The sequence below is a fragment of the Falco naumanni genome, chromosome 9, assembly GCF_017639655.2.
Source record: "Falco naumanni isolate bFalNau1 chromosome 9, bFalNau1.pat, whole genome shotgun sequence".
Taxonomy (NCBI): Eukaryota; Metazoa; Chordata; class Aves; order Falconiformes; family Falconidae; genus Falco; species Falco naumanni.
The window spans coordinates 4825551-4839357 of record NC_054062.1 but is presented as its reverse complement, the minus strand read 5'-3'; the positions used below and the strand labels follow the sequence as shown (position 1 = coordinate 4839357).

Here is a 13807-nt window from a genome sequence, read left to right as displayed (position 1 = left end):
TGTTGGTACCACTAGCAACAAAGAGGTTCCCAAAGGGCATGAGCTGGTGTGGGTGGAGAGAGCATCAGCCACCTGCCCTGTGGTCCTCCCTCCGGAACAGAGACCCGACTCGCGCAGCAGAGACACCCCCTTCACCAGGCTGTGAACTAACAGCAGCACCTCGGACCCAGCGGGGTGTCCTGCTGGGCAGGGCGATGGGAGAAGTTTGGGTACGGCAGCTGAGCAAGGCAGACGGAGGGTGCACGGGGGCTGCTCTGTCTGCAGGGCTGGCAAGCCTGGCAGCGGGAGAGGGAGTAGGTCGGTGAGCTGCTTGCCAAGTGCACTGTAACAAAACCGGCTGAAATAATTGCACCGTGGGTGATGCTGGGATCTCACCAGTGATTTTAAATGCAGAGGCTTTTGGAGCCAAGCAGTAACAGCATCATCTATTTCATCTTCCCCCATCAGCAGTTAGTAGTGGTGAGCATTAAAGCTGCTCCTGCTGTTCCTTTGGAGCCCTTTCTCTTTCCTTTGCAGCACAATCAGAGAAAGTCGTGCTGAGCATGGCAGGTTTGAGCACAGTTCCCACAAGGTTATACACTTGCATGTGAAAAGCAAGACTTGGCCCCTTGCACCTGCCAGGTCTCCTCCTGTGGAGGCCGAGATAAACAGTGGTCAGCTTTTGGCCACAGGCCTTCAGGACCAAGGATCATTTGAAAACCTGACCCCGCTGCTTCAGCCACTGCTGCCTCTGATCCAGCTCAGCCTTAAGATGATGAGCTCAGGTGGTTTCACTGCTTGCTTTTCTCCACCCAGCCCTTGCAGGTCAGCACAGAGGGTTCTCCTAAGTCTTTGGAGCTGCTGGACTCCTTCACCTTCATGAACACTAGCGTGGACTGCGTGGCCCAGAGCCTGCACCCCGCCATCCCTGCCCTGGGGACCCTTCTCCTGCTGGGCTGCATCCTGCTGAACGGCACAACCCTCTGGGTGTTCTGCTTCCGCATCAAGCAATGGGATTCAGGCATGATCTTGCAGTTCAGCCTGGTCCTGGGAGACGTCCTGGTCATCCCTGCTACTCCACTGAGGATTTCTTACTTCAGCCTCGGCAATCAGTGGCCATTTGGGCAGTTTCTCTGCCAGTTTGAAGTCTTCCTGCAGAGCATCCACATGTACAGCAGCATCTATTTCCTGACACTCATCTGTGTTCACCGGTACTTTGTCATCGTACGGTACAAGAGCAAGTCCGTCTGGAAGAAGAAGAGCTTTTTGAGAAAACTGTGCTTCTTCATCTGGCTCATCCTCTTTGTCCAAGGACTGCCTTTCTTCTTCTTCCTTAAGACTTCAATTGTCAGTGGCTCAGCAAAATGCCTAAGCATTTATCAGTCAGAGTTGGCCTCTTTTTACTACTCCTACAACATGGTTTTGGTCGTGTTCTCTTTCCTCCTGCCCTTTGCCATTTCCTTGACTTGTGGAGCTCTGTTGGGAGCTGCCATTGCTAAAGCAGCAACAAAAAGCTCCAGAGGCAAGAAGATGAAAAGCAGGTCTCTGCAGATAATAACAGTGTCTCTGGTGATTTTTGCCATCTGCTTTGGCCCCCTGCACATCTTGAGGACTGTTGGCGTTGTTGTGAAGTACTATGGCATGTCTTGCAAGCTCTTGCACCAAGTGGAGTCTGCCTATTACATCAGCTGGCTGTTCACCATTGCAAACACCTGCCTGGATCCCCTGATTTATGTGTTTGCTAATGTCAAGTTTAAGAAGAGCTTCGCTGACTCCTTTCGCAAATGCTGGAGCACCAAGTGAGTGCGAAAGATCCGGGAGCCACCCTAGACATTCCTGGGAGATCCCGTGGAGTGGCTGCTGAAGATCCAGTCCCTGAGCTTCTGCCTCCTCCTCCTCCCATTCTGTCACACATCCCCAGAGCTACTGGTAGCAGCGCTGCAGGGGTTTCAGGGTTTCTCTGTGCTCCTCCAGTGTTATCGAGGAGTTGTTCCTGTGGGCAGGGACTGCCTGGGCTGTAGCAGCTCCAGCAAGGTGCTGCTCCTGCCGGTGCCTGGGTGGCTGGATCTCCCAGACATGGGCTTCCCTACACTGCTGAAGTGGCCAAACCCTGTTGGGTGCAAGGGGAGGAGTAGGGGAAAAATTTACACCTAAAGTCCTAAATCATGAGAAAGTCCTGCGAAAACTGCCTTGAATTTCCTGTCCATTAATGTTTTGTGTTTCTTCTTGTCTGCGCGGAGCAGGGTCTGTGCGAGCGCTGAGCTGAGCAGTGTGCCACTCTGAGCCCAGCACCCCGGCACAGGGGAAAATAACCTGTGCCCAGGCACCTGCTTTTCCCTCGGCCACCCAGAAGCTCCCCAGGCCTGGAGACAATCCCAACCCAAGTGATGGGATCAGACAAACTCTTACCCATCAGTCGGCTCTTTTCAGATGAAAGGAAAAAGTGGCAGATGTTAAGCCATGGATGAGCAGTACAGGAGGGAGATGCACACATGGGGAAAGGTGCTTTACCACTTGCTAGGAAACCTGTTGGAAAGTCCTGTGAAACAGGAGTCAAGCCTTATCTCCAGAAACACTGGTCTGAAAGGCTGTGAGGAGCTACCCTCCATCCTAGCCTGGGTGGCAGCCAGCGAAGAGCAAGGCCTTTTACAAGAGTATGGGTGAAGAATGCAGAAAACTGGAGACTGGAGACAAAGCCTGTGTCCATCTCATTTTGGCATGTTACCTGGTTCACGTGAAGCTGAAGGTGAGCAGGGCCAGACCCCTGCCTCCTGCCTGCTCCCACCCAATGATCCCTTTGCCCTGCATCAGGGAACCAGCCTCGTGGTCTTCTCCTTCCTCCACTGCCCTACAGAGATGGGTGCCTGAGCCCTGGGAGCCCAACCACCCCGGCAGGAGCAGCTTCTCCTTCCAGGTGGTGGGAAGCGGCCCATCTCAAGGAGGGAGCCTGGCAGGAGCAGAGGGAGTGGAAGAGACTGGGCTCATGGGGACAAAACTGGTGAGCTGGGAGCTGGGTTGACCAAGACAGAAGAGGAAGAGTTGTGGGAGGCAGCATCTCTCGGGCTGGCCAGGGCTCCTACAGATCCTAAATACAGTATAACTGTAAAAAACATTATAATTTGGGGGTAGTGGTGCTCTTGTAACCCCTGTGTTTCACACTGAAGGATGCGAGAGGGCAGTGCTGGAGGCACTGGTTGCATGAGCTTGCAACTGGAGTTTTGTAGGGGAAAGTGAGGTACAAAAATGACATTACAGAGCTGTCACATTGTTCCCTTCAGTGCCGTGCGCTCCAGCCCTTCCCCTGCCTCGATTCACCTGTGTGAAAGAGACCCAGAGACCCAGCAGAGCTCAGTTGTGCTGAATAAATGCACTTGCACTTTCAGGCAAGTTTTCACGTTGTCATAGTGTTGCAAACTGTGGGAAAGAAGGCAACAGAGCAAGTACAAGAGCCAGAGGCCAGAGAGAAGAGATGCTCCTCTGGTTAAGGCAATGGCCTGGAAGTTTGAGGGTTATTTTTAGGCTTTGCTGTAAACTTACCTGTGAGCATGACACGGGGTCCATATTTCACTTCTCCATCTCTCAAATTGGTCTGAATTGTCCTTCTTCCCTTTTCTGTCCTGCCTCTTTCAAAGGAAAACCTGTGGTTACAGTTAGTAGCTGTAACTTGCTTTTTGTATCAGCAAAGCCAGAGAGACCTTGGTTTTGTCCGGGTTTTCTGGAGAATGCTGTGGTAAGTGCTGCTATTGGGGCAACAGGGAGCAAGTCCTCATCTCCCAGGAGGAGTTGGGCAGTAGTTGGGCTTTTCATCAAGGTTTTGGTTTCCAGTGCTCCACTTCAGCTTGGGTTCGAGTATCCTGGTTGTTGGATCTGCCTCCGTGGCCACCTCTGACCACCTCTGCAAATGCACCGTGCCAGCAGAGCCCCCCAGGTTGGCAGCAAGTTTCCTTAGGGCAGGTGTGGTGGGTGCCGTGTTTGTGCCCCCCTGTGAGGAGATGTCCTGGGTTTGCCTGGTACAGGCTAAATTTTTCTCCCCAGTAGCTGGTACAGTGCTGCGTTTAGGATTTAGCGCGAGAACAGCGTTGATACCACAGCGATGGTTTAGTTGTTGCGAAGTCGTGCTCACCCCGAGCCAAGGACTTCTCCGTTTCCCATCTCTGCCAGTGAGGAGGGGCACAAGGAGCCGGGAGGGAGCAGAGCCAGGACAGCTGACCCGAGCTAGCCACAGGGCTATTCCATACCACAGACCCCCATGCTCCGTACAGAGACTGGGGGGAGCTGGCCGGGGGCCGCCGATCGCTGCTGGGGGACCGGCTGGGCATCGGTCAGCAGGGGGTGGGCAGTTGTATTGTGTCACTTGGGTGTTATCACTCTCTCCCCCTCTCCTCATCATTAATACTATTATTATTGTTATTTATTTACTGTATTTCAGTTATTAAATTCTTCTTATCTCAACCAACAGGTTTTGCCTTTTTCCAATTATCCTCCCATCCCAGCGGGGTGGGGAGCGAGCGGCCGACCGGCGCCCGGCTGGGTTCAGCCATGGCAGGAGGGGTGCAGCCCCCTTCCCCGGCACCCCTGGCACCCACCGTGCTGGCAAGCCGAGGCAGGTCTGCCAGGGTGACTATTCGGGAGGTTTTTAGTGCAGCAGCAGGTGCAGAAAGGCAGCTGCAGGAGTCTGCCTGTAATGTAACCCAACAAATAACGTGTTTATCCTAGAAACTCCTATCAAGGGTAGGGTAGAGGTGACGGAGAGACTCACTTTCTAACTCGGCTTCTCTCTGCTAATTAATTCTTTGACTAATCTCCGCCTGCCTACCTCACTGAGGGCTGCTGTGAAGCTTAATTGAATTTGTGTCTCTAATGCACCTTGCAAGCTCGGGGGAAAGGTGGTGTTCCCTGCTGTTGGTAACATTCTGTTGGATAAATCCTGTTGCAAAACCCAGGCAGGCTCCAGAGCCCTTCCCATAGCGTGTGGGTGGCAGCAAACAGCAGCTCAGTTTGGGGCTCTTACTTAGAGGAGGAAATGTTTTTGTGTTGGTGATTTGATGCTTAAATAAGGGGACGTTTGTATATGTCTATGGAAAAGGTGGCTGTCCCTGTCCCCGGTCAAAGAGACAAGTCTTGTTTCAAAAGCCAGGTGAGCAAGATGGGAGGAGCAGAATCAGGATAATCCCTTTTTATTCCACCAGGGAGCACAGCTCTAATGATTTTGATGCTGAACGCCTCTCCAGGTCAACATTCACCCTTGTGTTCTTAACTAACCGACAGTCACTCACTCGGGACAACCAGCTTTAAAATCCATCGTTGTTCAGGCAAGTACAGATACAGAAATTATCGGGAACCAAAACACATCTGCAGTCCTGCGGGTGAGTGTCATTACACCATCCTGCATTTAAAACCCAAGCCCTACCCTAAGCACTACCACAAATCCTGTTGTCCGTCCTTGATTCAAGCAGTTACTGAGTATTTAGTAACCCCAGTAAAGTCACCCCATTCCAGACATGTTTGATTTGAAGAAACTTTTGGGAACATCGTCCCTATTCACTTGCTATGGGGAAAATGGTTTTAAGCTTTTAATGTTTTAAGGTGATTTTCTTATGCTTTTCTGAGATGAACTTGTGCGCTTACAAGGAGCATGATGATACCATCACCTGGTTAAATCCAGATTATCTATCACTGTTTGATCACTGCATCTTTACTGGATCTGGCCTCTCACCCTGAAGGAACAAGACAGACCACTTGCCCAGGGCACTGAAGGTCTGGTTCACAAGGCAAACGCGGCTGGTTCCTAGCGTTGAGCAAAGATGAAGATACCGATGGCTTCAGATGACTGACCTCTGCCACTTTCAGGTTTCCAGATCTTGACACCATCTTTTCCACCTTGGTTTAAGTGACCTTGGTTCCCCCCAGCCCCAAGCCCTGGTTCACCCCTGAAACACAGCCAAAGGTTGAGATTGGGAAAAGGGGATCAACTAACTCTCTGTAGCTGGGCAGAAGGGGAGAAGGAAGCCTGAGCTCAGCAGGAACGTTGCAGGTGATGGAGACTCATCCCCAGGCTGGTTTGCAGGTGGAAGTGGCTGCCTCGGGCTGACTGATCCTTCACCCACCCAGGGAGGGGGGTTGCTATTGCCTGTTCTGCACAGACCAGCGCCTGTGAGTACCCCAGAGCTTGCTGACCCTCCCACAGGGCCATGATGTGCACCTTGTGACTTCCAATGATATTCCCTAGTTTTGAGGCAAGGAAGAGGCATCAGGTCCTCGCCCACGGTGCGCGTGGCAGAGCTTTAACGGGACAACTGAGCTCTTGTGAATGGTGGTGAGCAAGGGAACAACATTCATAATCCTGTTACTGGTCTCCTGTATTACTGGTCTCCTAAATCCTCCTGACTTTTAGAGAATGGCTGCTGGTGGTGCTGTGGTGGATCTCAGCTGGGCTCAGGCTGGGAGTCCACTGCAGCACGACCACAGCAGCACGTGCGGTGTTGCTTCAGTGACCTGAGCCCTTGCACTCACAAGTGAGAGACAGGCAGATAAACAGAACTCTGATGCGAGCATTGCAGCTGGTTCTCTGTAGAGCATGACGACCTTCTGGAAAAGCCCTAGTGAACCCAGCCCCAGAAAACTACCATGGCACCAAAGCCCCCTGTACAGCCTGGCAACATGGAGGCCCTGGTCCTGTGTTGATCCACCAGGTTTTATTTTAGATTTTGGTATTTAAGCTCACCAAGCAGCACAGCGAGGGTGGTGCTGTGGGAGTGAAGCCTGTTAAAAGACTATAAACCATGGAACCATCCCGGAGCGCAGGCCGATGGTGCCCCTCCACGGGGCAGCTGGGTTCAACCTCCGGATTAAGCCAGTAGTTTCTTTCCAGATTGACACCAAACCCAAACCGCGTGGCACGCTTTGCAAAGTACAACAGCGCTGTATTGAGGCTTGCCCTGTAGAGTTTCACACTGTACGGCGCATTGCACTGAGGTTTGCATCCATCGTATGGTGCTGCAGCACATGGCACACCTGGGAGCAGGGGTGTTATAACCAGGTCCTACCCGAGAGGCTGGAGAGCCACTTCTCCACTTTTTAGCAGAAAGCTATCACTCCAGACGCAAACAATTCATTCTGCGGATTCCCTGGTTTTCCCACAACCTTTTCTCCCCCAGGGAAATATCAGCCTATTTGCATATTAAAGATGCTGGATGATGAGCTATTGAGAGGTTTTCTCATGATGTCAGAGCCCTCCTGAGCATTTCCAGTGGTTGCTGGTGGGAGGAAGGACTCCCTGGGGCCAGCTGGCTGCTGCAGTAGGGTTGGGGAAAGCCCTCAGCTTCATCCCCCGCTGTGCAGGGCTGGGGATCTGTTCCATCATCGCCTGAGGATCCCAACAGTGCCGATCTGGCGTGTGGGCAGTCCATGCTGACAGCCTGCTGGCCCAGCAGGAACGATGGCCACTTACCCACATTTTTAGCTGGTGACTCGCAAATGTGCTTCCTGTTTATGAGTTGATAAAACCACAGCCTGGGTGAACAAGCCGTGCCAAGGCTCAGCTCATCCCCCTCTGATGGTATTTACTGGATGCTGCCTGGTGCTGCTGTGAAAGCTTTCTTCCTCTTCTGCGGACTGGTTGAGGTGGGAAGGGACATCTGGAAGTCATCTAGTCCAACCCCCCTGTTCAAGCAGGGTCACCTAGAAACGGTTGCCCAGGATCGTGTCCAGGTGGCTTTTGAGCATCTGCAAGGATGGAGATCCACAGTCTGCCTGGGCAACCTGTGCCAGGGCTTGGTCATCCTTGCTGTAAAAAAAGTGTTTCCTGATGTTCAGCTGGAGCCCTCCTGGGTTTTCCAGTTGTGTCCCTTGCTTCTTGTTCTAACACTGGACACCGCTGAAAAAAGCCTGGATCTGTCTTATTTGCACATTCCTTCAGGTATTTCTAGACACTAATGAGATCCTCACGAGCCTTCTCTCCTCCAGGCTGAATGGTCCCAACTCCCTCAGCCTCTCCTCAAACGTCAGACGCTGCAGTGCATTCACCATCTTCATGGCCCTTCCCTGTGGATGGCAGGATGACCCTGTGATGTACCAACCACACCTCCCAGTTTGGTATCATCAGGAAAAATCGCTGAGGGTACGCTCTGCCCTATCATCCACATCATTAATGAAGATGTTAAACAGGACTGGACCCAGGATTCCCAGGATGGACCCCTGGGGTACATAACTCCAACTAGATGTCCTGCCACTGATCACCACCCTTTGGGCCCAACCATTCCGCCAGTTTTCAATCCACCTCACTCTGCTCATCCAGCCCCCACAGCTGGATTTAGACCCAAGAGCTGGGGCTCCAGATCACTATGAGGGAGGAGGTGAGCCACATTTTCAGGTTTGTGTCTGCATCCCAACCAGCTGGGAAATGGACTTCGGAAAATCTGCAGGTTGGTCATCAAGGGCAACTGAAATGCCACATCCCTTAAGACGTGCAAACCAGGAGCTTCATAGCAGCTTTTGTTGCTTCAAACACAAACAAAAGCAGCTTTAAAAGCTCCTGTCCTGGTGAAAGGACGAGCGTGCCAGCACCTCCTGGGCTTCTTGCTGAGGGAGGCTCATACAGAATAAATGTTTGCGAGAGGGATTTGTGTGAAAAGGCACCTTTTGTGAATGCTGCAGGCACTGCTTTTGGTTAAAAAAACCCACCACCTTCCCTGAAACCTGCCCCACCAGCCTCTGTCCAGCTGTGCACTGGGTTGGCTCGTGGCACCTGCTGGGGTCAATCCCACCAAAACCAGCACAAAACCAACCCAAATCCACTTCTGCTGGGAAAGGAGCCATCGCTGGCTGCCTTGTGGCTCAGTTTCTTTCTAGAAGAAGTCAAAGTTTATTTGCTACCCATTATCCGATGCGGCTGCACCCTGTGAAGCTGCTCAGGTCCGGGCTGGGGCTGGCGTGTGCTGCTCAGCATCGTGGTCCTGTGGGGAGCAGCATCGCCCCAGCATGTGCTGAGCATGCGATGGCAGGTCCATGCCCACAGCCTCCCCCGCACCTGGCTGCCCCAAGCAGGTACCAGCCTTTCCAAGCCCACCCAGCCCAGCTAAAAAGGATTAACCAAAACAAAATCAGTGCCAGCCACCATCACCAGATTGGCACACGGGTCCCAGGGGAATGTCCCTCCCCAGCAGCAGCACGGGGAGACCCTGGGGCACTGTCACGGGCAGAGACATGCTGCTTCTTGCCCGCGCCAAGGAGCTGCTGAGGGCATCCCTCGCCCAGGCTCAGCGCCGCAGTGTGACCCCTGCTTGGGCAGCCGCAAGGTTGGAGGAAACACAGGTCGTGCCTGTGCAAAGGGAAAACAGGACGCACGGCAGCCGTGTCTGTGCCTGGAGGCTTGTCTGTCTTAGAAGAAAATAACAAAGAAATGTATTTTTGCAGCCACACCGAGGAGCTGGAGGGGAGCAAAGGCCAAGGAGGGGCTGTGCAGCTCCTGGGGCTCTGTTTAGTGCCAGCTGCCCCAGAGAGCTCGCCCCAGCCGGGGGGAATCCAGCTCAGAGAGGAGGAGAGGCATGAAACGTCACCATGGCCCCAGTGCCTCTTCCAGCCAGCTGCCAGGCATCACAGTGCCGTGCCTCAGTTTCCCTCCCTGCCCCTATCTGCTGAAGATTGTCACCCATCCCGAGGATGGAGAACCGGGGGAGGGATTTCCCTCTCTGCTTAGGAAAGCTTTGGGGTTGGGGTTCCTGATCCTACCCCCAGCCATTCCCCACTCCCAAGGGCTGCATCAACTCCCCCCCAGCACCGCTGGGGAAGGTGAGGGTGTGGGATGGAGGGTGATCATCCCCTGCAGCTGGAGGTAGGAGGTGCTGCTCAAGGACATTAAGCCCCAGGGGTGGGAGCAGCCCAAGGATGCTGCCTGGGGCTGGGCAGGGCTGCAGGACCCTTGTTGTGAGCACCAGGACCTACCTGGTAAGGGCCAAACACGGTGTTCTTTTAGCTTTCTGCAGCAGTGGTTGGCGTGGGGAGGGTGATGGGGGTGCCTGTGGGCAGCGGGGGCTCAGCCAGCAGTACCCCAGGGGACTGGCACTGTCCCACCAGCCCCAGTGTACGTGTCCCAACACTGGCTCCAGGTGATGGCTGAGCTCCCCAGGGTCACCCAGCACAGCCTGCAGCCAGGCACTGGTTCCTGGCCTCCAGCCTCCCTTATTTTTCTAGGTCCGCTCCCAGGTGAAGATGATGAGGCCACCAGGGATGGAAAGTGGATGGCACCTGGGCCAAGGGCCAAGAGGAGGGTCCCCACCCAGGGCTCACCCATTGGTCTCACAGGATCTGGAGCACCTTGGCACCCTGGCAATGGTCCCCTCTGAACTTGGTGGTCCCTGGCTTGGTGGCACATATTGATGGCCATGGGGTGTCCCTTCCCTTCCATGGGCAATGTCGCTCTGACCAGTATCGGAATGTTTCTGGATGGAGATCCCACCGGCGGCAATGCCACAGCCTGCAAGCTCCCTTGTGTTACAGCGTGTTTTCCTGAGCTCTCCCAGTGGGAAACTGTGGGCTGCACTGGCTCGGCTGGGACAGGGGCTGCTTTGTTCCCACCTCCTCTCTGTCCCTGCTCCCTCCTGCCCCAAGCTGGGTCAGGCGCAAACAAGCGCATCCAGCCGGCTGCGAGGGGTGGGTGGCTGTGTGGCCCTGCCTGGGGCATTGCCAGGGACAGGTTTCCACCCTGCCTGGTTGGGATGGTGCTGCAAACCCCATCGGGGGGAGGGGCCATGAGCCTCCCCTTGCTCTGGGTGGGCACCCCCAGGGGGTTCCCATGGGCAGGCACAGAGCTGTGGGCTTATCGTGTTTTGGTGTTTGGGGGGGTTGGGTGGACCCCCAAGGGGTAAGGTTGGCACTGCCACTGCGGGATGGGGAACATTGCCCTTCCTCAAGCTGTCCTAGCTCCTGTATCCATCCCTCTTGGCCACCCTCCTCTTCCTCCTGCTTGGCCCCAGGAGGCTGAAGCAGGTCTGGATCTGCAGACAGGGCTGTTCTCACCACTCACAGGGGACCCTCTGCGTCCCCAGGGGCTGCCTTCGCTGCCACCACCCAGCTTGGTGGCCCCAGCCAGGGCAACCTGAGCAGGTATTTACTTCAGTCCCATGAAATGAGGAGCTGTCCCCACTCTCACGGCAGTGGGTTTCATCTATGGGCAGCATATACCCCCTTGTGTTAGGGGCTTCTTTACTGTCTCCATTAATTCTCCTCGCCCTTGCAGTGTAGAAAACCAGTAGTCGTTTCCCTGAAGGTGCAATGAGATGGATGGATCCTCAGGCAGAAAGAGGCTGAAGTCCTCATAGCATACAGTCCATACATAGCATTGCTGTTGTCCCCCCAGGTCCCCCATGTGCCAAAGCAGGTGATGGAGCAGCTGGAGAGGGCTCAGCAGAGGGACCCTGTCTGCAGGAATTGCGGTTGGCTCTGGTAAAAGGGGCAGAGAAATACCTGAAGGTTTGTCCAGGGCTGAAGCAGGCTCTCTGTCCTGCAGGATGCTAAATTCAACTTTCCTCTGTGACTTCTGCTCTGACTTGTCTTGTGGCCACCTCAGCCTTTAGCCAAGAGGGCAGCAGAGCCCCTGTCTCCAGCAGCAGCTTGGGTAGAGGTGACATTACACCTGTAACTAGACCATCTCTGCCACCGTGCTGGGAGGCGAGCAGCCCGTTAGGGAGTTCTGCTGGTCCCAGACCGCTTTGTGTTCATGAGTAAGGAGTAAGTAGTGACTTTCCAGCGTCTCGAGGCTGAAGGGTGAAAGGGAGGGTTGGTTTAATGTTAGCAGCCTTGCTCTGGCTGTGCGGGGAGCAGTGCAATGGCCATCGGCCACGGAGATGCCAGATGAAGGGCATCAGTCAGATGAAGGGGGAAGCAGCCAGCTCTGGTCCTTGCGATGGGGTTTTGCTGCCCAGTTCTGGGCAGCAGAAAAAAAAGGTGCTGGAGGGGTGTTTTGTCCCATCCTGGGATGTGAAACAGGGAAAGGGGATGGGGGCTGCAGAGGGGGGCAGGGGTGGCCCGGGGCGATGGCTCTGGAGGGGTTAAGGCAGGCTGTGCCACCCACTCCAGGAGGCTCCCAGGAACCCGCTCTGGATGTGGTGGGATGTCTCCAGCCACGATGGGGTGCTGCAGCCCTGCTGGCCAGGCTGGATGCTCAGACCTGGGGGTGCAGCCCCCCTGCCTACACATGTGTGGGGGCTGCCATGTGTGGCTGTGCCAGTTCTGGCTTCCGGGCTTTTCTGCCTCATGCCATCGGTTTGGCTGTTAATGGGCTAAGGCAGGGCAGCAAAAGCCCCGAGGGCAGGGGACGATGGGGGGCTGCATTGCCAGCTCACCCCAGGGCGATGCTGGGAGCAGTTCCCAAGATTTGGACAATGAAAGAAACTGTATTTTGGTCTTGGTACTGTTTGGAAGAGGGTCATGTTGGGACAAGCACCCAAACTGGGAGTAACTCTGGGGTGCTTGTTGCTATGGCAGAAAAACGAACTTGCATCAGCTTAGTCGCTGCCGGGAAGGGATGCTCTGCTAGGGAAGAAAAGTAATTCCTTTTGAATCAATTTATTTGTGAAACGGGTTAAATGAGACCAAACTGAAGTGCTTGGCGGGCCTTTTTCCCCAGAACAAGGGACTTTCTAGGGCCAGCAGGTTTGCTTTAAAGTCACGTTAAAGCCCTCCTGAGAGGGGCTTCTGGGGTTACCTTTGTGGGATACAAAATGAGTCACAGACTCTGCAAGTTCAAACCGTGCTGCCCAAGGTGCTCAAGTGCAGCTGGCAGCTTTGCTCTGGGTTAACTCAAAGTCAGCTTTTGCCAGAATTTGCCTTTTGTTTGTGCAAAAGGCTGCAATAAGCTGGCAACAAGGTGGTTTTCTTTAAAAATCAGGCTTTTGCCCCCCAAATATCTACCCAGCTGCACTAATGGCCTCAGACACTACACAGAACCACTTCAAGGCAGCCTTGTTTTGTGTATCTAAGGCCAAATCCTGCAAGCTGTAGGAATTGCCTTAAAAAGTGCCTAATTTAGGGGTTTTTTTCTTCTTTAAAGCTCTAGCTCCTGAAAGCACGTGATTGCAAGGCGATGGCATTGCTTCTGGGGAGAAAAACACTGGTCTTGGGTAAGAACCAACCTAACAGAAACTACCAACAAAGAACCTCCCCCTATTTTCTTTGGACCCCCCCCTCGTGACCTGACCCAGTAAACAGTCACGCTGGTTTGAGTGCCCAGGCTGGAATCAGGGAGGGCTTGATGTGAGCAGCGAGGGAAGTGAAAAAGCTTTGCATTTGTGTAAGACTGCAAAATCAAGTTGCCAAACAGGATATAGGCTGGGAAACCAGCTGGGTGAGGTGGCTGCGGCTGTCTCGCTCGGGTGCATCGCTTGCTGGTGTTTATAATCCTATTTCTGATAAATGGTAGTTAATCTTTTTGGTGGTTCACTGCTTATTTAGAGACTCTACTCAGAGCGCTTTGCCGCTACGGCATTTCTGATGTGCTCTGAGATTTAGTTTTGTTAAAATAAATGTTATCGGTCAAAAAAATCCCCTGGCTTTGCATCCAGGGGGGCTGGCTGGAGCCTCGGGAGGGGTTTCAGAGGTTGGCAATGGGACCGTTAGTCCTGTCCCCAAAGCAAAGAGCTGCAGAAAAAAACAGGAGCTGGCCAAGACTCCCACCAGACAGGGCTCCCAGCTATGATGTGGGGAGCTCCAACTCGTGATTTCTTTCTCTAAAGAAATGAGAAGGAACTCTTCCCCATAAGTCACAGCTTGGTGGGTCCATCTCAGCAAAGATCATGGGGAAACTGGTCCTTCTGGGTGGCCAAGATACCTG

General features: G+C 53.9%; 1 protein-coding gene across 1 annotated transcript; it reads left to right on the top strand.

The window, feature by feature from the left end:
- The first annotated feature begins 194 nt into the window (after positions 1 to 194).
- Positions 195 to 1782, top strand: LOC121093755 (P2Y purinoceptor 4-like). Its single transcript, XM_040606592.1, has 2 exons — positions 195 to 209; positions 796 to 1782. Exons 1-2 carry the CDS (start codon positions 195 to 197, stop codon positions 1780 to 1782), a joined length of 1002 nt encoding a protein of 333 aa, XP_040462526.1.
- The last annotated feature ends 12025 nt before the right edge of the window (positions 1783 to 13807 follow it).